Source organism: Rattus rattus, chromosome 15 (genome assembly GCF_011064425.1).
Source record: "Rattus rattus isolate New Zealand chromosome 15, Rrattus_CSIRO_v1, whole genome shotgun sequence".
NCBI classification, from domain to species: domain Eukaryota; kingdom Metazoa; phylum Chordata; class Mammalia; order Rodentia; family Muridae; genus Rattus; species Rattus rattus.
The window spans coordinates 71,131,249-71,159,077 of NC_046168.1; the positions used below are offsets into that span (position 1 = coordinate 71,131,249).

The 27,829-nt window shown below is 48.4% G+C and overlaps 1 protein-coding gene across 1 annotated transcript; it reads right to left on the bottom strand.

Moving 5' to 3' along the window:
- Positions 1 to 950: 950 nt before the first annotated feature.
- Positions 951 to 10,336, bottom strand: Cd74 (CD74 molecule). The gene is made up of 9 exons (XM_032885760.1): positions 10,191 to 10,336; positions 5,266 to 5,438; positions 5,017 to 5,096; positions 4,369 to 4,431; positions 3,564 to 3,656; positions 3,229 to 3,319; positions 2,112 to 2,303; positions 1,659 to 1,721; positions 951 to 1,415 (listed from the first exon to the last, which is right to left on the bottom strand). The coding sequence occupies exons 1-9, from the start codon at positions 10,265 to 10,267 to the stop codon at positions 1,405 to 1,407; spliced, it is 843 nt and encodes a 280-aa protein (XP_032741651.1). The 5' UTR covers positions 10,268 to 10,336; the 3' UTR covers positions 951 to 1,404.
- Positions 10,337 to 27,829: the final 17,493 nt, after the last annotated feature.

A 27,829-nucleotide genomic window follows, 5' to 3' on the forward strand; every position in this document is an offset into this window, starting at 1 on the left:
CTTCCTGACTGCATGCCAAGGCCCTAGGTCCTATGAGTAGGACAGTTTGCTCAGTGAAGCTTCCCAGGGAGGGAGCTGATACAGCGAGAGCTCCCTGAAGGAGATGGCCTCTAAGCAGTAAGAGGAACTGAAGGTGGGTCGGGCACCCGGTGGATGGCACAGGTGAGCAGGGGGCCTTTGGAAACTAGGAGTTACGATGTGGGGTGGCGAACAGTGGTGGTTGGCATGGGAAGCGGGGAAGTCTTCTATCCGGGGGACACAGCAAGTCGCCCTCTATCCGGGGGACAGTTTTGGGCTGGAGATGGCGAGAAGTGAGCAGAGCTGAACTGTGTGTTGGGATAATTCACCTCAACAAGACAGTACAGAGGAGTGGGCTGGATGTCTTGGGGACCCTGTGCTCAGAGCCTTAGGACACACCACACCCAGCACGGACCCATTTACAAGCATGGATCAAAGTGTGGGGTGCAGGTCTAGATCAGAATACAGAGAGCATCTCCTTGGCTCTGCTGACTCACCGAAGTCTTTTAAACTTAAAAATGGAACGACGTCCTTAAGGCTCATTTCGGAGTCCTGGGTGGTAAGGGATCTGCTCCCTTTTCCAGTGACAATGGGCTGGGGCCGAGTAGCCTCGGGGCCTGCACCCAGCTGGTGGCAGCCCCCACTTGTGTCCATTCCTGACACCAGGCCCCTGTGTCCACTGCCATCTGTCATCACACTTACACGTCCTTAGTCCAGAAATGGAATTGGGGACATGAGGAATAGAGGGTGGGATGTGATGAGATGTGCTTTTAAAACTGAGCAAGAATGTTTCTTTCTGAATGTTAAGCAGACACCAAGTGCGTCTGAGGCCCAGCTTCCCAGGCCCCTCAGGCCTGTGTACCTACATGACTGGATTTAAGGTTGGCCTTGGCCTTAGTTGGATCCCAAATGAAGAGACAGAAGCAAGAATCTTCTACCTTCTACCTTTTATTGTCACGTGAACCATGGTCCTACAGGCTGCTGACAAGCTTGGCTGAGCAGGGATCCCAGGGGGGTCGGCAGGACATGAGGAAGGGTTGCTGGGAGGGCTTGGCTTCTTCCTTGAGAAGACAGCAAATGTATCCAGCCTAGATTAAGGGTAGGGCGTCCCCTATCCCTGTCAGTGGGCCTAGATCTCAGAGCCCCACATTAAAGACTGCTAATGGGTCAGAAATGGGGGTCCCTTAGCTGGGGGTAGGCAGCAAGGCCCTCCCTCCAGTGTTCTCATTCTGTTCCGGTTTCATTTGTTGTGTCCAGGGACGGTGAAGCAGATACCAGTCTCAAGCCCCAGGGTTCAGGAAGACGGGAAATGGGGTGTGATGTTAGGGGGTGTAAGAAGGGCTGAGGAGCAGGGGAGCTGCCGCCGTGCAGAGCTGGCTTCTGTCTTCACAAGAACACTGGGAAGAGAAACACAAGTTGATACATCTGGGTTATCAGTTTGTTGTCCCCGCCTCCTCCCAACATCTTAGACCTGTAGAGCAGTCAAGCCCTCCATTGTCCCCCTGCTGGGCTCAGGTACTCTGCTTCCAGTCACCAGCCCATTCTGTTAAAACCACCCCGGTGATAGTGACGAGTAGCCCAGTGTCACACTGCACCACCGGAGTGTGCGCGTGGGTGACCCCCCCTGTGGGCCCGCTTACTTTGGCCCATATCCTGCTTGGTCACTCCCAGGCCAGAAGATGGGTCTTCCATGTCCAGTGGCTCTGCAAAGGAAGCATTAGGTTCATCTGATATCCTTACCCTGACACACACACACACACACACACACCATTGCCATTGTACCTAAAGGCCTCTTTCCCATTCAGGTATGGCCTTGAGCTTGGCAAAGGAGGAGCAGGGTACAGTGAGATGGGTGGGTCTGTGGGACTCCAGTGTAGGACTGCGTGCGGAGAACTCGAGGAGACAGAAGGACACACAGGAGTGCCCGTGTGGAGAAAGGGGCAGATGCATGCGTGCGTGACTGACAGTGGATGTTCCCAGGGCACAACCAACCCATGTCCTGACCCCATGTATACTGGGAGGGACCTTTGGACCCTCAGCCTTCCTAGAGCTTCCTAGTCCTTTAGGTTACTGACATAGTGGCCCCTGCTTACCACTGCAGTTATGGCGCCCGCGGCTCTTGGTGTGAGGGACCTCAGTGCCGTTGGGGAACACACACCAGCAGTAGCCAGTGCTCCCATGGCACTGGAGTGGCATATAGTTACCGTTCTCATCACACTTGGGACGGAACGCACCCGGGTGGACATCAGGGATGTGGCTGACTTCTTCCTGGCACTTGGTCAATACTGAAGGCATGATGAAGACAGTGAGTGAGTGGGCTCTGGGCCAGGATCTCAGCAGAGCAGAGACCCACACATCACTGCCATGGGCTTAACGCCTATCCAAGTTGCTTTCCTTATTCTGCCCATAGCATAGATGAGAAAACTGAGGCCCAAGTCTGAAACTTGTTAGATCCAAAAAGAGGAAAAGCAGAGCTATAGGCGTCTTTTGTCCCAGTGTGTAATTATTCTAGCACCTGGGTTTTGTTACCGCTTACAATTGCACCTGTGATTCTGGTTTTGGAAGGACAGTAATGGGGCCACTTCTGAGAATCTGACCTTTACTGGGATAACCCAAGTAGAAACGGGGGCTGCCATTTGTTGGAGACGCTAGAGAGGGAATTCAAACATTAGTTAGAAATTGAGATCGCATATAAGGTGTGTCTATATATTGGAGAAACTGAGGTCTAGGGCAATATGGACCTCTGCCTTCCATTTGTGGGACACAGAAGCCTGGTGGGACAGGCTTGTCCCACACTGAACAGCAACTTTGAGACAGCACCAAGGTAAAGCCAAGGTATTCCCCAGTGCTTGATGTCTCAAGCCTCCTAAATGCTGGCCTTGCTGGTGAGATGAGAGGCGCCCAGGGCTCTGTCTGGACACGAACTGACACCGTGGCCCTCTGCCTCCTCGTGTTTATGTACTGATGGGGGCATTCCTGCCTGGTCCGTTTTGAGTTGGTTTTTGCTCCAAGACAGAGACTAGAGGCCTCTGTACTCTGGACATGTGTGTGAAAGAACAGACCCACAGACAGGATATAAGGGTTTCCAAACCCTGAAGGAACAGGCAAGAAAAGACAAGAGGCAAGAAAAAGACAAGGAACAGGCAAGAAAAGCGTGAGCTGAGAGAATGGGACACTGCAACAGGCAGGCTGAAGTTCCCATCCTGGTACCTTTAGGTGGAGTCTGGGTAGGCTGCTTCTCCTCCAGGGAGTTTTTGCTCATTTCAAACAACAGCCACTGTTTCATCCAGCTCTCGAAGACCTAAGGAGAAGAGAGGTGGATGGTCAGGGTCAGGAGTCAACAGCCTACCCTTCCGGGCTCTACCCTGATTGCAAACTTGGAGGAGTCCAGCTGCAGCCTCGGTGCCTCTTAAAGACCCCCGGGGTATCATGAATGTTAGAAGGCCCTCTGTAGCTTCCGAGAACAGCTCCTCTGGCCCACCCTCTGCTTCGTTCTAGTCCTGAGGCTACTGTGGGAAGAGGCGATTCCAGCAGAGGCTGTTTACCTTCCAGTCCAGACCATTCATAGAGTTCTTAAGGTGCTTCAGATTCTCCGGGAAGCTCCCCTTCAGCTGTGGGTAGTTCACGGGTCCAGACTTCTGCAGAGTGGCAGGGCAAGGGAGGTTACAAAGAACACAGGATAGGTAAGGGGAAATGTGCACCCCATGTTCCCAGGCCTTCATTCTGAGGCATGGATTTTACCCACACCAAGCCCGGACCCTGGCCTCAGTGTTGGAGAATAGGGGTGAGGGGCACCCAGCTATGGAGCTCCTGTCAGGGTCAGGAGCTGAAGCAGCACCTCCAGCTTTTTCCCTGTGACTGTGTCCTCTGCTGTCCTCACACGGTCAGCTGCCCTTCCCCTTATCACCTGGTCACTCGTCTATTAAAATTGTTCCCTGTTATAGACCAAGAACCACGCACAGTCCTGGCCCAGAGCAGGCATGCGCAGTATTAATTTGGGAAGGAGAACGTGGTATCATGGCTGAGTCACATCCAAGACTTGGACCTTAATTTTAACTCCTCAGAAGTGAGGCGGCTGGAACCTGGCCTAGTAATGCACACCTTTAATCCTAGCACTGGGAGGCAGAGGCAGGCAAATTGAGAGTTCAAGGCCAACCTGCTCCACAGCCAGTTCCAGGACTACACAGACTCTTATCTCAAAGGCGGTAGCAGCTGGACTATATGCAGTGTGAAGGACCACCTTGTATTCCTTGGGCTGAGCATGTGTTGAGTTTACAGGGAGGCTAGCATGTGAGTGAGGGGCGGGGTCCCATGTGAACCAGGAGGCTGCCTGCTGGCCCTGATACTCACCGTAAGCAGGTGCATCACATGGTCCTGGGTCATGTTGCCGTACTTGGTAACATTCTTCACGGGCTGTGGTAAAGGAACGGGGTTACCGGGACTCCAGGGACTGGCAGCTAGAGTCTAGTAAGTGTCGGGTCCTTGCACTCACCAGCTCAGATCTGCCACCTCCTGACAGGGCAGCGCCACCCCTCCTCACGCCCTTCCGGCCTCCATGTCCTCTTGCTTGCATATGTTATATGTTTATGTATATACATATATATGTTTAATAAAACTGTTCAGTCTGCATCATACTACCTTGTGTATTTCTAGGGCTGAGCATTTGGCACTGTCCAATTGATGTGCTCTTCCCTGGATAGCGTACCATTAGGTAATTTTATGAGTAACAGCGTTATTGTTACCAAAGGCTTGGAGGAGGTGAGGGTCTATAGGACGCTAAGGAAGGTGAAGCACTTTGCAAGCTGTGGGATTTGCCCTCTCCCAACCAGGGTAGCCCCTAAGAGCTCTGGCCTCCATCACCTTTGGTAAGTCTCTCTGAGGTGTTCCTCCCCAGCAGTTAGGACCTGGATTCCTTTACACTGTTCCTTTGGCCCCTTCCCTTTAGCCCCTGCCCTTGGCCCACACCAGATATTATTTCCTTCCTGCCGCCTTCCTTACCGCTTGGAGCATGTTATCCATGGACAGTGGGCGCATCAGCAAGGGAGTAGCCATGCGCATCGGGCTCACAGGTTTGGCAGCTGTGGGGCAAAGAGGACAGCATGAATCCAGGTCCCAGGGAGTAGGGCACCCAGGGGTTAAGCTCTGAAACCCGGGGGGAGGGGAGGAGAGGTTGGGGGTATCGGGAGGGACTAAATAGAGAAATGAGGTCTGTGACAGCGAAGTGGTCAGGGCAGGTGGAGCACGCACATTTCGGAAGCTTCATGCGAAGGTTCTCCAGTTGCAGGTTCTGGGAGGTGACGGTCAGCTTGTCCAGGCGGCCCTGCTGCTGGTACAGGAAGTAAGCAGTGGTGGCCTGCCCAGCCAAGAGCAGAGCCACCAGGACAGAGACACTGGTGTACAGGACTCCACGATTGCAATTGCTGTGGGGAGGGAGTAAGAGCTTGAATCAGAGTCGGAGGCTGACTGGAAGCGGGGACGTATGCCCACTCAGACTTAAGCCCTCCCAATACCCTGGCTATAGAGGTGCATGTGAGGACATCCGCTCCTGTTGACCCCAATGTATTTCCCAGGAAGAAATCAGATCCAGGGCCCAAGCTCAAGGGGAAGAATGAGCCAAATTCCTTGCCTCCTCTGGGTTTTGGTGTCCCATCTGTGTATCGAGTTCCCTCTGTTAGCAGTCTGTCTAAGTTCCACCCCCACAATTACCTGGCATCAGCCAGGTATGCCTGACATTATAAAAGGGGCTGCTTGCCCCCTCCTTACTCTCTTGCTCCTCTCTTTTTTTTTTTTTTTTTTTTTTTTTTTTCTTTTTTCTGGGGACTCCCCCCTTTGGCTTCCTAGGCAAGCGCTCTACCGCTCCCCAGCTCTGCCCTCTTGCTCTTCTTCCCCCCCCACCCTCTCTGCCCCTACTACTCCCCTCCCATGTCCTGAATAAACTCTATTCTATATCATTATGTGACTGGACCCTCAGGGGGAAGGGATGTCTCAGCATGGGGGCCCACCAAGGCACCCCCTTCCCCCACACCTCCATAAAAAATACCCCCCCCCTTTATCCTTTTACAAACACAAACATTGGTGCTGAAACCCAGGATATATCCTCTCTTTATCTTTTTATAAACACATCACCCTCTACTCTGGAGATCTGAGGAGCAGATCCCCCCTGGGAGGCAGGGAGGGGAATTTGATTTTGTTTGTTTTCCTTGGCAGAAAAAGCTAGGTGAGTGTACTGTGTGGGAGGAAGACGGGTTTCCATCCAGATACGCTGTCCCTGATCCCTGCAGTGATGTCAGTCAGGTTTAAAGAGAAAAGGGAAGTGTGCTGGGGACGCCGCATGCCTGAAAAGGAGAAGTGGCGCCTGGAGCAGCAACAGGCGTACACACACACACATACACACACACACACACACACACACACACACACACACACACACACACACACACACACATGTTCCAGAGTCCCTCTGTCCCACAGTCTCTGGAAATCAGAACAGATCTTCACCACTCTCCCAGTTCTGTCTCACATGAGTAACCCTCAAGCCAACAATGCTAAGATTTGGCTCTCCCCCAACGTGTGTGTGTGTGTGTGTGTGTGTGTGTGCGCGTGCACGCGCGGTGTGTGAGCTTACATGTGCATGTGCATCTCCACACGTGTGTGGAGACCAGATGTCCATCTTATTTTTGAGGCCGGGTCTCTCACTGAACGTAGAGCTCAAAGATTCTGCGACACTGCCTCACGGGCAAACCCCCAGGGTCCTCTTGTCCCCATTTCCTCAACACTAGGATCACAGTTGTCCCCCCCACAATAGGTGATGGAGATTCAAACTGTGGGGGGTCACGCTTCTGTAGCCAGCACTTTACTAACTAAGGCACCCCCGACCCCGGCACAGTTTTCTTTTTTAAAACAAGATCTGCCTGTGGCCATAGAAGCATCTTGTAGTGATGAATTCAACAGCAACATAGATGCCTAGGCCTCTTGCTCCTGGGTGGCCAGGCTTTCAGACTTCAGTGAGTCCTTACAGTTTGGGGGCTCTGAGTAATGTTTGGGGGTGCATGCACACGTTGCGGTATGGAACATAAGGATCCTAACTGGGGACCCTGGGAGTTCCTATCCAGTCTTCCCCCCATTTACCCCTTGGGTGGGAGGAACTGTCAGTGCTGTTGTGGAACACATCCCCTTTAAGATTCTAGTGTTTTCGTGAATGGAGTTAGGCACACCTGTACGGCAGCTTAACAGAGGGAGTTGGTCTCCTGTCTTTCCACTGCCATATATTTACAACACAGCAAGAAACGCATCGTTAGATGCCAGCACCTTGATCTTGGAATTCTCAGCCTTCGTAACTATGGGAAATAAATTTCTAGATTTTTTTAAATTATTTATTTAAATGGCCCAGTCTGTGGCTTTCTATTATAGTAACACAGACTCAGACTAAGACCAACTCCACTTGAAATCCTCATGATGAGCATGATGTGTTTGCATCTTGCCTATTCCAGCAACCAGGAAGTGTAATTTAGGACACTCCAGAAAACCTGTCTGCCTGGTAACTTATGATGTCACAGACATGGCTAATTTTCATTGGCTCTATGCTTGCCAACCCTCTGTATCTCCTAAGTCAAGGGCTGGAGAAAGAAGATCAGACAGAAGGGAGAATAAGTTCAATTTCTTGACCTTCTGAAGGAAGATGGAACCTGGGCTCAAGGTTGTCAGATTTATCTACTTTGGTGACTCATGGGACTCCTGAACCCCTCTACCACCCCATACTCGGATCTAGTCCCAGCTCTACCTGCTGCCACATGAGCTTGGGGAAGACAGGTCCTCCCCTTTCAAGCTTCATTCTTTCGGAAGGCCAGTGGGCACAGGTTTGTATCGAAGATGAGAGCTGTAACTAGCGCCCTGGCTTGTCTAGCTCTGGGCTCATGAGCAAGTCAACACTTCTGCGTGCGAAACAGGTTAGAGCTTGGAACGAGAGGTTGTTAAATAACGAAGGAGATGAAACTCTTGGCGCCTGCCACACCTAACACACATTTTCTCTATCGCTAATACTGCTCTCAGGAGGCCACTGTCAATAACAGGGCTGCCCTACTGGAGGCTAGATGTCAAGTGTAGCATCATCTCTCCTTCCTCTTTTATTAAATTTATTGTTATTTTGTTTTTCTGAGATGGTCTCATGTAGGTGAGTCTGGCCTTGAACCCCTGATCCTCCCGCCTTCACCTCCCAAATGCTGGATTATAGGCATCCATAATTACACCCAGCCTCTTACTGCCTCTAGATTGGCTGAGTCTTGGTTCTGATTGAGTGCCAACTCTTGCCACCTCCTGGTTTTACTTCCTCTTTTGGACTTCCTCCTTGTGTTATTAAAAAAAAAAAAAGTAATTGGCCAAAGTTAGAAACCAATCAGAGCTATCAGGAAGCATGACACATATGTTGCCAGGCAGAAGTGTTCACAAAAGTGCCCCAAATCAAACCTGTAGGGAATGGCCTGAGAGCTTAAGGCCTGGTCAGTTTTAGAAGCAGTAACTGAAGTAAAGTGGAGATTCTCATGGATTTGACGAGGAGGCATCGTCTCTGAACACAGCCCTGACTGAGGGGCCTGAGATCAGAGGGCTCCCACCTCCTCGCTCCACAAATGAGACCTATACAGGACCCAGACAGGACTCAGACTGGTCCTGGTTCAAATGCTATATCCAAAACTCACCAGCTGAGATAACCTAGAAGTCACTTACCAGAAATTCCTTATGTGTCATAATGCCAAACATGGTGACACACATCTTTCATCTCAACACTCACGAGGCAGAGGTAAGCAAGTTTCTGCTAGTTCAAGGCCAGTCCAGTGGCCAACTGTGAGTTCCAACCCAGTTACATATTAAAACCAGTCTTTTTTTTTTTTTTTAAAAAAAAAGGCAGAGGCAGGAGGAGATAATAAAATGTCCAACTCCTAGCTACAGTAACTCTAAGGATTAAGATAGAGTCTATAGTTTTCTTATCATTACCCTGATGATCAACATTGTCTGAGGACCGGTGGAAAGGACCCAATAGACGGACTATTCTCATTGCCATTGCTGTTAAGCAGTGGGACCCAGAAAGAGGCTGTGGTTTTATTGTGGTCACCCATGGCAGCAGTAAAAGTTGCCTTAGAATTCTCCCCATCACTCTAATAATCCACATCTGATTACCTTCTTTACAGAACGCCATTCCTGGGCAATCTCCCAGAGTCTCTTTCAAACCCCTTTCTGCCTGGAAACTGCTGACGTCACATCTGGTTTTAGTTCCCCATAGACAAGCAAAAAGGCAGCTTGGGGTTTGGGGGAGCAGGACAAGAGGGAAGGGGAATTCTAACCCTGCTTGTTTTTTGGGAGGGGGGGTTGGGAGCATAAGGCTGAGGTCATTTAGGGGCTGGGAGAGGAGCCAGGAGATACCTGGATGATTGTAGCTCTCTTTCCCTACACACACAGAAAGGTTCATCCTGTCTCAGGTGTGAACTCAGGTATGGCTCTGCTCATCTGGGCTCATACACGTCTTCTAGCGATAAAAAGAAGACTATAAGTAATTACTTCTACTCCCCTCAGAAGTGGTTTCTGAGACCATTGGCATTGGAAAAATTAGCATTTTCCAAATTAGAGACCAGGAAAGCAAACAGACTTATTGAGGAAAAGGGAGACCAAATCCAAGGGAGGAACACTACGGTCTTAAATCTTCTGACTTAAAGTCATGGCCTGGCTTCCGAGGACCTGTGAAGCCCCTTACATCGTGAAACTCTGGGGAGTGAATCCAGGGTTCTCTTAACACAAGTCCTGAACGAGGCCCTGGGTTTACAGAGGGGAAGTCAATGCACTCCGCAGGTTGTATAGAGGACGGGGGTGGGGGAGGACAGACGCAGGGGTGTCCAAGATTACTCAGAGCCAAGTGTGGTAAAGCATGCCTTTGATCCCAGCTCTTGGGAGGCAGAAGCTGGCAGTTCAAGGCCAGCCTAGTCTACATAGTGAGTTTCATTATATAGAATTCCAGGGCTGTATAGATAAACCCTGTCTCAAAAGAAAAAAAAAAAATGCACTCAGAAAGTCAGCACTCGAGGCCACTCAAGGTAACCTTCCTGCAACTCAGCTCTGTGTCCCTTCCCAGGCCTGCATTCTGTGCCCTCCAGAGTTAAAGGCTCTCTGCTAGATCTCACACATACCTTTCTGGGGCTCTAGCACGCTGGCCCAGGATGGGCAGCTGCTCATGGTTAGAGATGAGGTCGCGCTGGTCATCCATGACTCTAACCTCTAGCTTTTCCCCCAAGTGCTGCTGCTGCTGCTGCTGCTGCTGCTGCTGCTGCTGCTGCTGCTGCTGCTGCGGCTGCTGCTGCGGCTGCTGCTGCTGTGTATCTGGGACCCTTGAGCCCCGGGATCACCTCTTGAAGCTGATACTGGGAGGAATCTGATTCGTCCACAGCAGGTCACTCCGCCCACGTTGCTAATGTGGAAGTGAAAGCCACAAGTCTGGAAATACCCCACTCACTCAAAGCTGCCCTCCCTGAGCAGGATGAAGGGGGAGTTCCCCAAACAGGTAGAAAGGTCTGCATGATCCTATTGGCTGGCCAGGGCCCTCATCACTTGTTTCTAGGCAGACCTCTGGATTCATAAGGCTCCCTGGATGTTTCTAGAAACAGGCGATTTCCCAGGCAGGAAATCATTTTGAAGCGGAAAGTGCCTTTGTCTACCCCTTCCCTCCCCCTGCTGCTCCTTATCCATGCATAAATGAAGGAAGAAGGGGGCCTAGATAAGTCCCCCTCTCTCTGGTCTGCATGGCATCTCCAAGTTGGAGATGCAGGTTAGACTTGGTGTCCTCTCTGCTCCTATCTACACAGTGTCCATGTGTGAAGGCTCTCGTGCTGACCCCGCCATCACTGTCTAAGCCGTGCTGGTGGGACACTGTGATCAAACCATAACTGGTCATGTTTTACATGATCTTTACAGTGTCTCAGAGGAGCGTGCCTTCTCCTGTGTTTCAAGAGGAGACTGTGATGTGGGCCCAGGCGAATACACGCAAACAGGGATGGATGGAGCCCAGATTCTTAGCCATTCTCTTCTACTTCCCAGGGCTCAGACTGTGTAGTGTCAGTGTGACAGAGGCAGGAAATAGAGGCTGGAAAAGGGAGCCGTGGAGATTTAACTGTACTGACAAGGTTTCATCACCCACATCTGTGCCTACACTGTGACCCAGCAAGAAAGATCTTCAGTCTCTGCTCTTGGTCTCTGACAAAAGAACCACTAAGGCCTTGGGATCTAGAGTGGCAAGGGCATTTTGTTGTTGTTTTAGAGAGGGTTTCATGTAGCCCAGGCTGGCCTCAAACTCACTAAGTAGCTAAGGATGGCTTTGAACTTCTGATCTTCCCCCCTCCACCTCCTGAGTGCACCATTACACCAAGTTTATGCAATGCTGGGGACTGTGAAGTAGAATAAGGTAGAAAAGGCCAATTATTATTGTTATTATTATTATATATTAATTTATTGACTTATTTGGTGATTTATTTAAAGTGCTGCTTATACTTCCTATTTGTCCCCTAACAACCTGCTGACTGCCAAGTTCACTTCTGTAAAATCTTGCTTGCTTGCTTGCTTGCCCACCCCACCTTGTGATTCAAAAGCATGAACTAAGACCCAGGTGGTGGTGCTTTAATCCCAGGAGAATCCACGTAGTTCAAGGCCAGCCTGGTCTACAGTACAAGTTTCAGGACAGCCAGGACTACACAGAGAAACCCTGTCTTTGTGTAACCAAAAGAGCATAAAATGAGAGAACACAAACTGGACCTACTATCAAAAGCTTTGAGGAGCTGTCCTGGCTTCGGTCCATGATGACATCATCTCTTTTCTACTGGTGACATCATCTCTTTTCTACTGGTGACATCATCTCTCTTCTACTGGTGACATCATCTCTCCTCTACTGGTAACATCATCTCTCTTCCACTCTCATTGGTGTCAGAGTGCTTATTTCACAAAGATCCCTACAACAAACCCAGGGCTTCTTTCATGATGTGATAGACAAATACTTTATCAACTGATCTACATCCCCCAGCCCAGAGGATATTTTTATATGTTAATTAGGGTGGAGGTTTGCTGCCAGAATGACCAACCATTTGACAAGAGGATAAGGACTTGAACTTTTTTGGGGAAAGAGATGAAGATGAATCATAATCACATTAGCAAATAACTTAATCATATTTTCATATGCAGAACGTTTATAAAAACCCCAGTGGACACGGTCTCAGGCAACACTAAACAGAAGTTCCTGTGCCAGGGGACTATTTCACACTCCTCAGGTCATTTACTTCTTACCTCTGCATCTGGCTCTTTTAGGATAAGGTGGTAAATAGAGTGTTTCCCTGAGTGCCCATTTTACCCTCTGAGATGGTTTGAATAAGAATGGCCTGTGCCCAGAGACTCATATATTTGAAAGCTTAGTCACCAGAGAGTGGAACTGTTTGAGAAGGATTAGGAGGTGTGACTTTGTTGGGAGTAGGTGTTCACTGGTTGTGGGCTTTGAAGTTTCAAAGGTCCACCTCAGGTCCATTCTCTCTGTCTCTCTGTCTGTCTCTCTGTCTCTCTCTGCCTGCTGTCTTCAGAATAAGATGTAAAGCTCTCAGCATCTGCTCCAGCACCATCACTGTCTGCTTCCTGCCATGATGATCATAGACCAACCCTCTAAAACTGTAAGCAAGCCCACAATTAAATGCTCTCCTTGTAAGAGTTTTCTTGATTGTGATGTTTCTTCCACAGCAATTGAACAGTAGTCAAGACACAGTTTGAGCCGAGCAGTGATGGCTTGTGCCTTTAATCGCAGCACTCGGGAGGCTAACCTGGTCGATAGAGTGAGTTCTAGGATACAGGGGTACACAAATAAACCCTGTCTTAAAACAACAACAGCGAGGACAACAACAGACGCAGTTTGAATCTAAATTGTTTCCCTTAGGCATTTGTTTGGGTCCCTAGCTTGTGACACTACCCTGAAGGCTGTGGAACCTTTAGAAATTGGAGTCTGTCTGGCAGTAGTAGGACACTAGGGGGTGGGCCCCTAATTGTGCCTGCTCTCTCTGCTTCCGAATCCAGTGTCAGTAAGCACTGCCTCCCAATTTCACTGCCATGGCTGAGCCACTGTGTCTCAGTGTCTTTGACCATCAGCCAAAATAAATCTTCCCTTACACAAATAGTTTCTGTTGGTTGTCTAGTCACAGTGACCCAAAAGCGACTAATTCAGCCCTCCCTCCTATAAAGCAGCCTGACCCCTGACACAGAAAGGCACAAGCCCATCCTGACTCTAAGTATCCATCTTCCCCTGTGGCAGAATACCAGAGGTTAGGCCTTCTTCCTCCAGGGCACTGACAGAAGGAAGCTTCTTTGGAGATCATGACCATCACAGGAGAAAACATTTAAAGAATCTGGAACTGTTCTCCAGTTAAGACAACCCAGCCGGATAACCCTAAGCAGGCCCTCACTGACCAAGCCAAGTCCTACTCATGGGCCACACCTTCCACTTCAGAAAGCCAAAGTTCACAAGGCATCTAAAGGAATACGCACTACCATTAAAGAGAGCGAGCAAAAACAGTCAAGTTGAGAAAGCACAAGGAAGAAACAAACTCGCTAACCTTCTAGTGCTGTAAAGTGTTGTGGTTTGTCCTGGAATTATCTGTATTTTGATGCTAATTCCACTGCCCCAGGGATGGTTGCCTAGTCCAGTACTCAGGACTCAGGTGACTTCACCAGAACCTTCTCCCCATTTAATTTGTAAAATACAAGTGAGGGGCAGGTACAGGATAGAAGGAGGCCTGTCATTGGATGAGAAGGAAGGATGGGTGGGAGAGAAGTTTAAAGGAAGAGGAGGAGGAGACTGGAACGGAAAGAGGGGAGACAGGGGCCACAGAGGAGGTAGTCATGGCGGAGAGAAAATGGAAGCTGACGGTAAAGATTCCACTCTGTGTATTTACAGGTTGTTATTAATGTTCTTTTTTTTTTGACATTTATCAATAAGATTATCTTTCTTTTTATTAATTTTTTTATTAACTTAAGTATTTCTTATTTACATTTCGAGTGTTATTCCCTTTCCCGGTTTCCGGGCAAACATAACCCTAATCCCTCCCCCTCCCATTCTTGATGGGTGTTCCCCTCCCCGTCCTCCCCCCCTTGACGCCCTCCCCCCAACAATCTAGTTCACTGGGGGTTCAGTCTTAGCAGGACCCAGGGCTTCCCCTTCCACTGGTGCTCTTACTAGGATATTCATTGCTACCTATGAGGTCAGAGTCCAGGGTCAGTCCATGTATAGTCTTTAGGTAGTGGCTTAGTCCCTGGAGCTCTGGTTGCTTGGCATTATTGTACATATGGGGTCTCGAGCCCCTTCAAGCTCTTCCAGTCCTTTCTCTGATTCCTTCAACGGGGGTCCTGTTCTCAGTTCAGTGGTTTTACTGCTGGCATTCGCCTCTGTATTTGCTGTATTCTGGCTGTGTCTCTCAGGAGAGATCTACATCTGGCTCCTGTTGGCCTGCACTTCTTTGCTTCATCCATCTTGTCTAATTGGGTGGCTGTATATGTTTGGGCCACATGTGGGGCAGGCTCTGAATGGGTGTTCCTTCTGCCTCTGTTCTAAACTTTGCCTCTCTATTCCCTGCCAAGGGTATTCTTGTTCGCCTTTTAAAGAAGGAGTTATTAATGTTCTTAAGGGGTGGATGTGTACTAGGCTTTGTATGTTTAGGTGGGCAATTATATCTTATCAATTGGGTCAAAGGTTATTGTGTGGTTTTTCCTGTGGAGAATTGAGTTTGGGAGAGTGTGTGGTGGCAGAGGGCTGCCACGGAGTTGGAATGTGTGTTTCTGGCATGGAAATCTGCCTTGGGAACTAGGTAGAGAGATTGCTGCCAGGCTCAGAGAGAGGCCTTCGGCAGTGTGATATGGGATGGAGCAGAGCGGGTGAGAGGCTTTGCTGACTGAGATTAAGATATCCAGCAGATATCTTGGGGTGCTGAGGTGCTGGACCTAGTGGGGGATAAAAGATTTTTTTTCATTTTTTATATTTTTCACAACAACAGTAAAGGATGGAGCTGTGTCTAGGGTCACTAGAGGGTGCAAACAAGCGTGACTGTGTTGAAGAATTAAGAAGAACTCTTGAAAAATTAAAAATAGAAGCGAGGCGTGGTGGCACACACCTTTAGTCCCAGAACTCCAGAGACAGAGGCAGGCAGATCTCTGAAGTTGAGGCCATTCTGGTCTACAGAGAAAGTTTCAGGGCAGCTAAAGCTGCACAGGTACACAGAGACACCCTGCCTTTAAAAAAAAAAAAAAAAAAAGGATGTGGATGTGGGTGGCAAGATGGCTCAGTGGTTAAGAGCACTTGCTGCTTTCCCAGAAAACCTAGCTTCAAATTCCCTGCACCTACATAATGGCTCACAAGTCACAAGTACTTGTAACCACAACTCTGTAATTCCAGTCCCTGGGGATTTGACACCCTCTGTGGCACCTTCTTCTGGTCTCTGGAGCACCACGCATGTGCATGATTCATAGACAGACATGCAGACAAAACATCCTTTTTTCTTTCTTTTTTTTTTTTCTCGGAGCTGGGGACCGAACCCAGGGCCTTGCACTTGCTAGGCAAGTGCTCTACCACTGAGCTAAATCCCCAACCCCCAGACAAAACATCCTTATACATAAAGGAAATGAATAAAGCTTTTTTGAAAGGCATGCATTAATCAATAATCATGATGGATTTTCCCCCCCCAATTTCCAAGAAAGTGGTTGAGGAAAAAATATCAGAAGGAGGGGTTGGGGATTTAGCTCAGTGGTAGAGTGCTTGCCTAGCAAGCGCAAGGCACTGGGTTCGGTCCCCAGCTCCAAAAAAGAGAAAAGAAAAAAAAATCAGAAGGAAAATATTAAGAAAATAACTTAATTACCAATCTAGAAAGGCCAACAGTCATATGCCAGAGTTCTAAAAACAGAGAACAGAGAAAATAGAGGGGAATAAATTACCAGTGACCTAAGTCAACACAATTCCCAGAAGTCAAGAACTTAAATTTCCAAACTGAGAGGACCCAGCAAGTACCAAGAACAAAATAAAAAAAAATTAATGATTTTATAGCTGGGTGGTCATAGCACACGCCTTTGATCTTAACACTCCAGAGGCAGAAGCAGGCAGATCTCTGAGTTTGAGGCCAGCCTGGTCTACAGAAAAAGTTTCAGGACAGCGAGGGCTACACAGGAGAAACCCTGTCTTGAAAAAAACAATTTCACACAAAGGCATGAAGCTTCAGAAAAATAAAGACTAAGAATATTCTGCGAGTTTCCCGAAAGATAAAATAAAGCATACACAAAGATTTGACATCGAAATGCCTATTTAACTCTGGAAACACAGTTAATGGAATAAGGACTTCAAAATCCTATGGGAAAAATAATTTCCATTCTAAAATCTTCATGGAGAGACATCATCACAGAGTGTATGTGAGCTTCCCAATACTGTGGCAAGTGCCTGATGAAAGTAAGTTCAGAAAGTGGTGACAGGTCTGGAGAGACAGCTCAGTGGTTAAGAGTACTGGCTGCTCTTCCAAAGGACCTAGGTTCAAAATTCCCAGCACCCACAGCTCCCAGCTGTAATTCCGGTTTTAGGGGTCCAGACTCCTCATTCAGACATATGCACAGGCAAACAGCAACTCCCATAAAGAGTTAGTGATTAATCTTGTCACTTTGATGGGACTTAGAGTCACCATGGAATCCCAGCACTCAGAAGGCAGAGGCAGGTGAATCTGAGTTCAAGGCCAGCCTGGTCTACGGAGTGAGTTCCAGGACAGGCAGGGGTAGACAGAGAAACCCTGTTGGGAGTGCAGGAGGACAAAAACAAAGAAACAAAAAGCTATCCAGAAAAGGCCTGTCTACAGTGTTAAAAAAAAAAAAATCAGGAGAAGACAGTATCTGAAAGTTATTCACACACACAGAAGCGAATTACTGAAAACAGGTGCTGAAGTCTGGAGATTTTATGAAAAGGACCGAGAGGGTCTGTTGTTCTCACAGAAAACCTTAGCCTTATAGAAATATTTTATCCTTTTCCTTTGTTTGGTTTTCTGTTTTTTGAAACAGGTTCCTCTGTGTGGTGTTGGCAGTCCTGGAACTCACTATGGAGACTAGTCTGGCCTCGGATTTACAGAGCTCCCCCTGCCTCTGCCTCCCAAGTGCTGGGATTAAAGGTGTGGTCCACCACTACGCAATTAAACTAGGTAAACTTTGATACAAAGTAAAACCAAATTTAAAACGAAGACAAAATGTATCAAAGTCAATAGAGTCTGAGGCATCGTGGTAAAATGCAGCACAAATTCTTCTTCCTGGGAAGGAACTTTGACCCCCTTTCCATGAGTCTTTCAGGAGGTTGGGTCCCAGCACCCAGGGTGGGCTGGACAATAATCCTCCCCAAGACTTCTAACAGGACCAGAGGTCACAGCACCCCAGACATCAAACACATTGCAGAGCAAGGTATCCCTGCTTCAGGACTCCTGCCTACATAGGAGGGAGGCAATTACCAGGGGCAGGAAGGGTTGACTATCACGCCCTCATGGGGAGGTAAAGTCCAATCCAGTTCTCCAATGTTGTAGGAAAGCGTCTGACTCAAAAAGGGGAAAGGAATTGACTCCTGTCACACAGCAGGATCCATAGAGCAGGAACTGGCCCCCACAGTGTGTCGGTGGGAAGCACAAAGGCGCTCTGTCAGAGTCCGCGAGTCACAGCCAGAACTGGGCTGGTCAAGAGAAAATGCAGCACTCTGCAGCATCTATTTTCCCCACAGACCCCCAAATGCTCAAGCTCCTGGGTCTCATCAAAAGGACTGTGGACCAACTTGAAGGACCACCTGCCAGCCACATACAGAACCATGCCATTACCCCAGAAGAATAATTTGCCTGCTTCTGTGGACAGAGTTAAGGCTCCATCCAGTTGACTGGGGAAAATCTTTATGGAGACAAGGCAGGAGAGGAAAAGGCAGACTGTGAGGATCTACTGGAGCTCAGCTACCTCAGTGTTTGTCCGCATTTCACCCCAGTGCCCCATGACTAGCCAACATGCTGGCACATGCCTGTAATTCCAGAATTCAGGAGATAGAAGCAGAAGGGGCGGAAGTTCAAAATCACCAGGTGTGGGAGCGCAAGCCTTTAAATCCTGGTACTGGAGAGGCAAAGGCAGGTGGATCTCTGAGTTCAAGGCCAGCCTGGTCTACAGAGGGAATTCCAAGACAGCCAGGGCCACACAGAGAAACCTACCTCAAAGAAACCAAAAACACAGAAGAAGAGGAAAAGGAAGAGGACAAGATTAAAGCCATCTTCAGCTAAACAACAATTTGTAAAGATTTATTTATTTAATGTATATGAGTGCAGTGTATCTCTCTTCAGACACCAGAAGAGGACATCGAATCCCGTTACAGATGATTGTGAGCCACCATGTGGTTGCTGGGAATTGAACTCAGGACCTCTGGAAGAGCAGTCAGTGCTCTTAACCACTGAGCCATCTCTCCAGCCCCAAATAACAACTTTTAAATTTTAATTCTTTTAAGCAAGGTCTTCCTACATGGTCCTGGATGACCTGGAACTCTGTGTAGACCACACTAGCCATAGACTCATAGAAAGCTGCCTGTCTCTCTCCTCAGCGCTGAGATTAAAGGTGTGTTACTATGCCCTTGTCATAGTTATACTGATATGTGAGATGGCACTCTGACTCAGCATAGGCAGAAGATGTGTGTTTTAATCCTCAGAGAAACTCTCAGTAGCCGTGAGGTTTTGTTTTGGCGTGAAACAGCCTCAGCTCCATCATTTTATAGATACAGGGTTTGGAGCAGGATAGTCAACCCCTCTGTGCCTTGGTTTCCCTCCCTGTAAAGAAGTCACGCTAAGACCTGTCTCACTGGGCTGCTGCACAGGTTAAACACACACGTGTCTGACGTGGAGAAAGCATGACCTAAGACTTAGTCTGCTCAGCGATGCAATTTTCTTCTGGCAGATTTGTTCAGTCTGACGGCGAAACCTGACATAATCATTGGCACCGCTCAATGGAGTGAGAGGGGACCTTCCTCTTCCTCTCTGAGCCTTCCAAGAGTCTGGTCCTGTGCTCTTCTCTCACCCATACATTAGTTTGAATGTCTTCCTGAGATGCCCGCCTTCCCCAAGTGCGTCTGGGCACTTGGGCTCCTGGAAGTATGGCTTCCCTCCAGTTTACTTGGGTGGGTTCATCAGCTGGCGTGTCCTACGACCCCCTCCACACACACACACACACGCTCTGTTCTCCTCCTTGCCCTAAGTCTCTGATGACTACCCCAGATCTCAAGCAGATCTTATATCTCCCAAGGGGGTGACTGTAAAGGCCTTAACAGAGCCCAATGCACCTTTGACCCTGACAAGGGATCTGAAAAGGTGCAATTAAAACCAACTCTTTTTATTTCTTTTTGTGCGTACCACATGTATGTGGACCAAGGAGGGCCAGAAGAGGGTGTTAATCCCTGAAGCTAAAGTTAACAGGTGGTTGTGAGACGTTCACGAGTCCTGAGACCCAAACCTAGCTTCTCCATAAAAGCAGCAAGCTCTCTTAGCTGAACCATCTCTCCAGCCCCTGATCGATGTTGTGTTGGGGGAGGGAACCTGCCTGGGCTCCTAGTGCTGTCCTCTGGTCAAGGCAAAATGGCAGAACCAAAAAAGCAAGTTGGGGAGAAAAGGGTTTGTTTGTCTTTTTTTTTTTTTTTTTTAAGATTTATTTATTTTTATTTATGAGTACACTGCAACTGTCTTCAGACGCACCAGAAGAGGGCATCGGATCCCATTACAGATGGTTGTGAGCCACCATGTGGGAATTGAACTCAGGACCTCTGGAAGAGCAGTCAGTGCTCATAACCTCTGAGCCATCTCTCTAGCCCTTGAGCTATCTCTCCAGCCCATTTGTTTGTCTTAATACTTCCATATTGCTGTTCTTTATTGAAGAAGTTAGGACAGAAATTCAAACAGGGCACGATCCTAGAGCCAGGAGCTGATGAAGCGGCCATGGAGGGCTTGCTGCTTACTGGCTTTTTTTCTTTCGTTTTGTTTTTTTGGTTTAGCCTTTCTTATAGAACCCAGGGCCACCACCCCAGGGAATGGCACACACACCTCCCAACACGCCAACACACAGAATGGGCCATGCCCTTTCCAGTTGATTACTAATTGAGGAAATGATTTACAGCTGGATCTCTTTTTTTTTTTTTTTTTTTTCCGGGGCTGGGGACCGAACCCAGGACCTTGCGCTTCCTAGGTAAGCGCTCTACCACTGAGCCAAATCCCCAACCCCCCACAGCTGGATCTCATGGAGGCATTTCCTCAGCGAGGCTCCTTTCTCTCTGATGACTCTAGCCTGTGTCAAATTGACACGAAACCAGTCAGTACACCCTATATCTGATATATCTGCCCCAGATAAGGGAACGTCCCTTTGGTCATTTGTTTTTTCAATAACTGTTTATTGAATATCTACTTTGTGCCTAACACCGACCCAGGTGCTTAGGATATACAGGGACATGGTGTCCCTATCCATACAGAGGCGGGAAAGCAATCAAACCAAATTATGTGTTGCATAGAGGTAAGTGTTGGTGCGGAAAGAATGCTGGAGAGGCGGGGGCTGGAGAGATGGCTCAGTGGTTAAGAGCACCGACTGCTCTTCCTGAGGTCCTGAGTTCAAATCCCAGCAACCACATGGTGGCTCACAACCATCTGTAATGAGATCTGATGCCCTCTTCTGGTGTGTCTGAAGACAGCTACAGTGTACTCACATACATAAAATAAATAAAATCTTTAAAAAAAAAAAAAAAAAGAATGGTGGAGAGGCAAGGTTGGGACAGGTTGCTGTGTTCACGGGGAGTAAATAGGCCTGGCTGACAAAGGTCAGATTCAAGCTCAGGCTTGAAGGAGGTAAGGCGGTTAACACAGCCTACCTGCGGAAAGCAAGCTCCAGGTGGATGTTGCAGCCAGAGCAAAGGCTACATGTGATGCTGTGGTGCATTTGGAAGGAGAGCCAGGAGGCAGCGTGGCTGTACCAACCGTCCACGTTTCTTTGGCTTTACTCTGCAAGCAGCTGGGGGAAGCCTTGCGTGTGGAGAACGTTTATCAGATGTGTACTTTAGAAGGCTACCCGTGTCTGTTGCATTGAGAGTCTGAGCTAGCTGAAGGGCCTCATGGGACATCAGTGATGATCGACAGGGAGACTGACTAGGGAGGATCTGTAGTAAAGGGCCTCTAGGTGGTCACGCTTTTACTGGGAGAGAGAGCCATCTATTTTCACCCGGCTGGGGGTGGGGCTGGGGGTGGGGCTGGGGTGGGGCTCGGGGTGGGGGCTGGGCTGCTGAGTCTAGTAGCTGTTAGGATTTCTCCATAGCTGTATACTTTTTTTTTTTTTTTTCTTTTTTTTTTTTTTTTTCGGAGCTGGGGACCGAACCCAGGGCCTTGCGCTTGCTAGGCAAGCGCCCTAACACTGAGCTAAATCCCCAACCCAGCTGTATACGTTATATAAGCAATTTACAACCTGGGGCTCCCCAACTTTTCTCCAGTGGGAGGTGCCATCTGGCAGAGAGGAAGGAAGAGGACATGATCCTCCTGAATCTTTCCTCTGGGATTCATTCATTCAACCGGTGAAGCAGCAGTTCTATGCCAGCACTGACGTGGACCAGAAGCAGGGTCAGAAGGCCCCAGAGGCCCCAGAGGCCCCAGAGGCACAGGCATCCGGGTGGGGTAATAACTGAGTCTGTCCAGAAGTCAGGTACTAGCCATGGCTCAGGGTCCAGGGGCCTGGAAATCAGAAATTTGTCTGTGGCTCCTCAAAGCTAGGGAGACTTCAGGAGGCCTTGGCAAGAGGCTCCCATTTGGAGTGAGGAAGGGTGAGAGAGTCTAAGGTCAAATGGACTGACAAGAGACCGAAAGCGGGCTCTGCACTCCACTGAGTCTTCTTGCTTGGGTGATAGAGAAAGTGATGTTTATGCCAGCAGAAAGTCCTTGTCATATTTGAGGAACAGAAAGCAGCACCGTGTGTTTGAGTGAAGCAAGCTGCCCAGGGGGAAATGGCGGGGAGAGATTTGGATATCACCAATCCAAATCTTGAGCCATGAGTCCCTGCTAGATTATTTCAAAAAACAATAGAAGATAGAGGGCGGTGCTGGACATGAAGATCCTGGGTCTGCTTCATATGTGAAGAAGATGTATGTGACATATATGTGACATGTATGTGACATATATGTGACATATAGGTCCAAGGAGGGCTAGAGGGGGATCCAGGGACCAGAGAGATGGTGCTGGATTCAGGTGGAGATGGAGAGATCTGGGGGAGGGGTGTATGAGGGGAGGGTAAGGGAGGAGTGGGGAGGATGGGAATCCATGATGATGGTATTCTCTGTGATAGGGAGGTCTGGGACAAGGGCAATGGATGGGACCCGGAGTTCCATCGAGCTTCTGACAGCTTACCGACAGCTGTGTGCGCTCTTGGAATATGGAACAGACAACAGAAGGTAGCTACCACGATGAAGCTTGAGAAGAATGAGCAGATCCCTCTGTACTGTCCTCTGCATGATGTCCTCCGCATGCCATCCCTTCAGATGGCCTCTGAAGCCTGGAGACTGGAAAAGTAGACCTGAGCAGTGATGAGGGAGGGGAGAGGGTACACTAAGGAGTCCTCACACAAGCCCGAAAGAGGGAATGGCCACCTATGTCAAATACTGCCCAGAGGCCAGGCAAGTGCAGGAAATGCCTATTAGACTTGGCCACTTGGTGACAATGATGAGGGCGGGTCTGAGAATTGGGGTGAGGGATGCAAGGGGCAGGAGCGATGGTAAGGAACTCAGGTGTGTGATGTGCTTGTCTGTTTGGAATACACCAATGGACTGGTTGGTGGCTGAAAGAGGAAGCTCACAGGTAGATCAAAAGCCCAGCTGGAAGGCACAGGAAGAGCTCTAGTTGGGCCACCGGAGTATCTTCCTCAGCAGCCAAACAAGATGTCTGCCACCCTCTACATTCCTGCTCCTAGGACTCAACACATCTCCATGCCTCATTCCCCACTCTGCCCAGAGGGTTGGAGGCAGAACTGAGGGTTCATGAAGGCTAGCTCTGGCTGTCCTTCCATTCCGGGGAGCTCATGCCAGCTCCTTGGTGGCTCGTAAATGACTCCCGTGTGTTCTCTTGCTTTCCCGTCACCACAGCCCTGTGGCTGTCAGTGGTATCGTGCTAAGTGCAGGAAGCAGAGAAGCAGGCTTCCAAGGCCAGGCCCGTCTGCTGGGCTCACTGTGGGACCCACCGCGCACACTGTCTTGCATAGGACCCCTTATTCTCTCCAAGCAGTCTTCCTTAGATGGTTTTTCCCATCCACTTATTTTGTGTGTACAGATGCTTTGCTTGTACATGTATGTAAGCACCACATATGTGCCAAGTGCCCAGGGCACCTAGGAGAGGGTTTCAGATCTCCTGGAAGTGGAGTTACAGATGCTGGCCAACTGCCCTCTGGGTTCTGGGATTTGAACCCAGGTCCTCTGGGAGATCAGCCAGCTCCTGGCTACCGACCATCTATCTAGGCAGCCTTCTCTGGGGCTCATCTAGAGTTGGGGAGATGCTTGGGAGGGAGACGGAAGCAATCAGGCCCACAAGTCTCTGAAATGCCCATGATACCCCCTCTCATATTCCAGGAGACAGAGTGCCCCACAGGGACTTCTGAAGAAGACAGTAGAGACAGAGGCTGCCACAGAGCTTGTCTCTGTGGGTTCTGATTAAAATTGCCTTCATGCTTGCAAGACAACTTTACACACCGAGCTTTCTCCCAGGCCCTAAGCTGTTATTTATCGTACGAGCATGATTTCCCTAAGATCAGGATTTCAACCTTACAGAGTCTCTGGTTGTCTGCCAGGCAAGCTCAACATTGCCAGATACACAAGGGGGAGAAGGGTAGCTTCAAGGCCTCCTTCCTGCCCTCACAAGCCTGCCTGTCTGTTCCCAGCCCCTGCAGTCTCTGCTTGGAATCTCTGCCAGCAGGCCCCATTGACTGCATACCCTAAGCACCTACTGTCAGGGTGAGACCCTGGTAGGATGATAATAAATAAGAAATTCAAAACTCAGCTTCATGTGGCAGGACATGCCTTCAGCTGCACTTGGGGAGCAGACGCAGGCAGATGACTGAGTCAGAAGCCAACCGGGTCTAAACAGAAGCCATCAGGACTGTAATAGAGAGACCCCCTCCTCCATCTCAAACACAAAGACATACACACAATTTAAACTCAATATATTATATTAGCTGCATAATGATATAAAATATACTTTTTTAATTTATTTATATGAGTACACTCACTGTCTTCAGACACACCAGAAGAGCATCAGATCCCATTACAGATGGCTGTGAGCCACCATGTGGTTGCTGGGATTTGAACTCAGGACCTCTGGAAGAGCAGTCAGTGCTCTTAACCGCTGAGCCATCTCTCCAGCCCCAAAAATATACTTTTAAAATTAATGTCATTTTGTACTTTGTTTAGGATTTAAAATGGTTTTATTTCATGTATGTATACGTGTGTATGTGCGTATGGATAGACAGATATATGTATTTTGTATGTGTGCCTGTGTGTGGTGTATGGATGTCAGAGTGCACTTGTGGAGGTCAGAGGTCAGCTTGCAGGAGTTGGTTCTTTCTTTCCACCATGTGGTCCCCAGGGGTTGAACTCAGGTTATGGTCATGAGCTAGACCCGAGGCCTGTATTTAGACCTTCGTAAGACAGGGTGTGGCCGTGACTGTATGTACTATGTAGCTGAGATTGGTCTCAGTTTCTGTCCTCCTGCCTCTGCTTACTGAGCTGAGATTACAGGCACACACCTTTTTACTTTTTTTTTTTTTTTTTTTTTTTTTTTTTTCAGAATTTTGAGTTTTTTTTTGTTGTTTGGGTTTGTTTTTTTTTCTAAGATTTACTTATTTTATGTGAGTGAGTACACTATCAATGTCTTCAGACACACCAGAAGAGGGCATCAGATCCCATTAGAGATGGTTGTGAGCCACCATGTGGTTGCTGGGATTTGAACTCAGGGCCTCTGGAAGAGCAGTCAGTGCTCTTAACCACCAAGTCACCTATCTAGCCCTTGAGTGGTTTTTAAATTTTTATTTTATTACACATGTGAGTGTAAGATGCCCATGGGCTGAGATGGAGAGATCAGATGGTAACTTTTACATTTAACATTTACATTTAACTTTTAACTTTTGGGAGTCCTTTTCTTCTGCTGTGTGCTCTGGGGATCAAACTCAGGTTGTCAGATGTGAGGCAAGAGCTTCTTGTCACTAAGGCATGTTGCTACCCCTGTGTTATGTTTCTTTTGGTGCTAATCGTGGTGAGTTTTTCTATTTTTTGGTAGGAAAGAAGAAAACCTTGAATTTCACTGGCTTCATCCGTGTCTTGTAGCTTTTATTTTAAAAAGAAAAAATTTTTAAAGATTGATTTCATTTTATATGTATCACTGTTTTGCCTACATGTGTGTCTGTGCACCATATGAGAACCTGGTGCTGTCAGAGGTCAGGAGAGAGGGTTAGATCCTGAATGGCGATGAACTACCCCGTGTAGGTGCTGAGAATCAAACCCAGGTCCTGAGCCATCTCCTCATCAACCCCCTTTTGAAAAGATTTTATTATATATTATGTGTATGAGTGGTTTGGTCTGTATGTGTGGAAGTCAGAAGAGGACCTTGAATTCCCTGGAACGGGAGTTATGGACAGGTATGAATTGCCATCCTGGTGCTAGGAACAGCAAATACTCTTAACTACTGTAGCAGCATCTCTCTTTTTGGTTGTAGCTCAACCAAAAGGGCTCTTTGGATATTACGCAGCGCCAACCTCCTCTCCGAAAAGACTGAAAAGAAACTGAGGCCCAGAGAAATGGCTGTGCACCACAGAACCTGCACCTCAGGGCTGAGCAGCGCCGGAGACTGTTTCCTATCAGAATGGTGCTGCCACCTGGTGGCCATCTGCAGAAAACAGACACGTGCGTATAGCAACTGGAAATCTTCCTTCAGACTTAGAACTTCACTCCCTTTACCTCTCAAACCCCTCAGATGCTGGGTCACCAAAAGTCTACCTCTTCCATGAACTCCGTGGCAGATTTTCCTCACTGAGCTCCAGCCTGCTAGAGATGAACTGGTATGACCCAGGACTGTGGACATAGAGGTTTGAATTCTGGCTGAGCCCATTTCTTTTTTTTTTTTTTTTTTTTTTTTTTTTTTTTTTTATTAACTTGAGTATTTCTTATGTACATTTCGAGTGTTATCCCCTTTCCCGGTTTCCGTGCAGACATCCCCTTCCCTCCCCCCCTTCCTTATGGGTGTTCCCCCCCACCCTCCCCCCATTGCCGCCCTCCCCGACAGTCTAGTTCACTGGGGTTCAGTCTTAGTAGGACCCAGGAGCCCATTTCTACTGCTCATTTTTTTTTTTTTGTTATTTGTTTGGGGGTTTCGTTTTGTTTTGTTTTTGTTTTTTTTTTTTTCGAGACAAGGTTTCTCTGTATAGTCTTAACTGTCCTGGAACTTGCTTTGTAGACCAGGCTGGCCTCCATCTTCCAAGTGCTGGGATTAATGTTTCACGCCACTACTGCCTTGGAAAACCCAAGAAAGGAAGAAAGAGAGAGAGAGAGAGAGAGAGAGAGAGAGAGAGAGAAGGAGAGAGAATGAAAGGAAGAAAAGGAAGGAGGGAAGGAAGGAAAGAAGGAAGGAAGGAAGGAAGGAAGGAAGGACGGAAGGAAGGAAGGAAGAAAAGAAAGGAAGGTACATCTAAGCCTTTCCCCCAGAGTTCTGAAGGCAGAAGCCATGGCTGAGGTCCAGGGATCAGGATTGCAGATGTGCTCACGTACAAGAAACACGTATAGCAGGTGAACTTAAGCACTGTACACAGGCAAGATAATGGCTAAATGGCTTAGGAATGAGGTCATGGGGAAGGGGTATTAATGACAGCCTGGTGTGTGACGGTCAAGGAGATGCCTGCTAAAATGACAAGTTCAGAAGAGATCTGAAAGTAAAGTGTGTGTGTGTGTGTATGTGTGTGCGCGTGTGTGTGTGTGCACGTGCACAGACACAAGCATTTAGAGGGCATCAGGTGCCCTGTTCTGTCGCTCTCCCTCTTATTCTCCTGAAACAGGCTCTCTCCATGAACCTAGAGCTGGGCTGGTGGTCAGCAAATCCCAGTGATTCTGTCTCTGCCCTACTCAGTGCTGCGATTGTAGGTGTTCATGGCCATGACCAGCTTGCGTGGGTGCTGGGGGTTTGAACTTAGGTCTTCACGCTTGTGCAATAAGCACTTCATCCATCTCCCCAGTCCAACAGTGATAATATGAGCTTTATCTAGTTGCTTGGAAAGACTGAGAGCTGCAGTCTTTATGTTTTGGCATCCGGAGAAGGGACGTAGTGATCAAACCAGTGCTATATAATGGAGTTATACCCCAACCTGCAGGCTTTTGGGTTAGTCACAGATCCAGTTCAAAATTGAGATTCTTGTCGGGCATAGTGGCATGCTTCTCTACTCCCAGTACTCCAGAGACAGAGGTAGATGGACCTCTGAGTTTGAGGCCAGTCTGATTTATATCATGAAGTTCAGGCCAGCCAGGTCTACAGAATGACACCTTGTCTCAAAACAAACAAACAAACAAAACAAACAAAAAAAACCACCAAAGGGGGAAGAATGGGAGGGAAAGATGGAGGGAGGGAAGGGAAGGAGGAGGGGAAGGGAAGAGGAAAGGAGAGAGGGAGGGAGGGGGGAAGGACCTATTTACAATAGAGGATAAAAGATTGTCTCTGCCCCACCACTATTT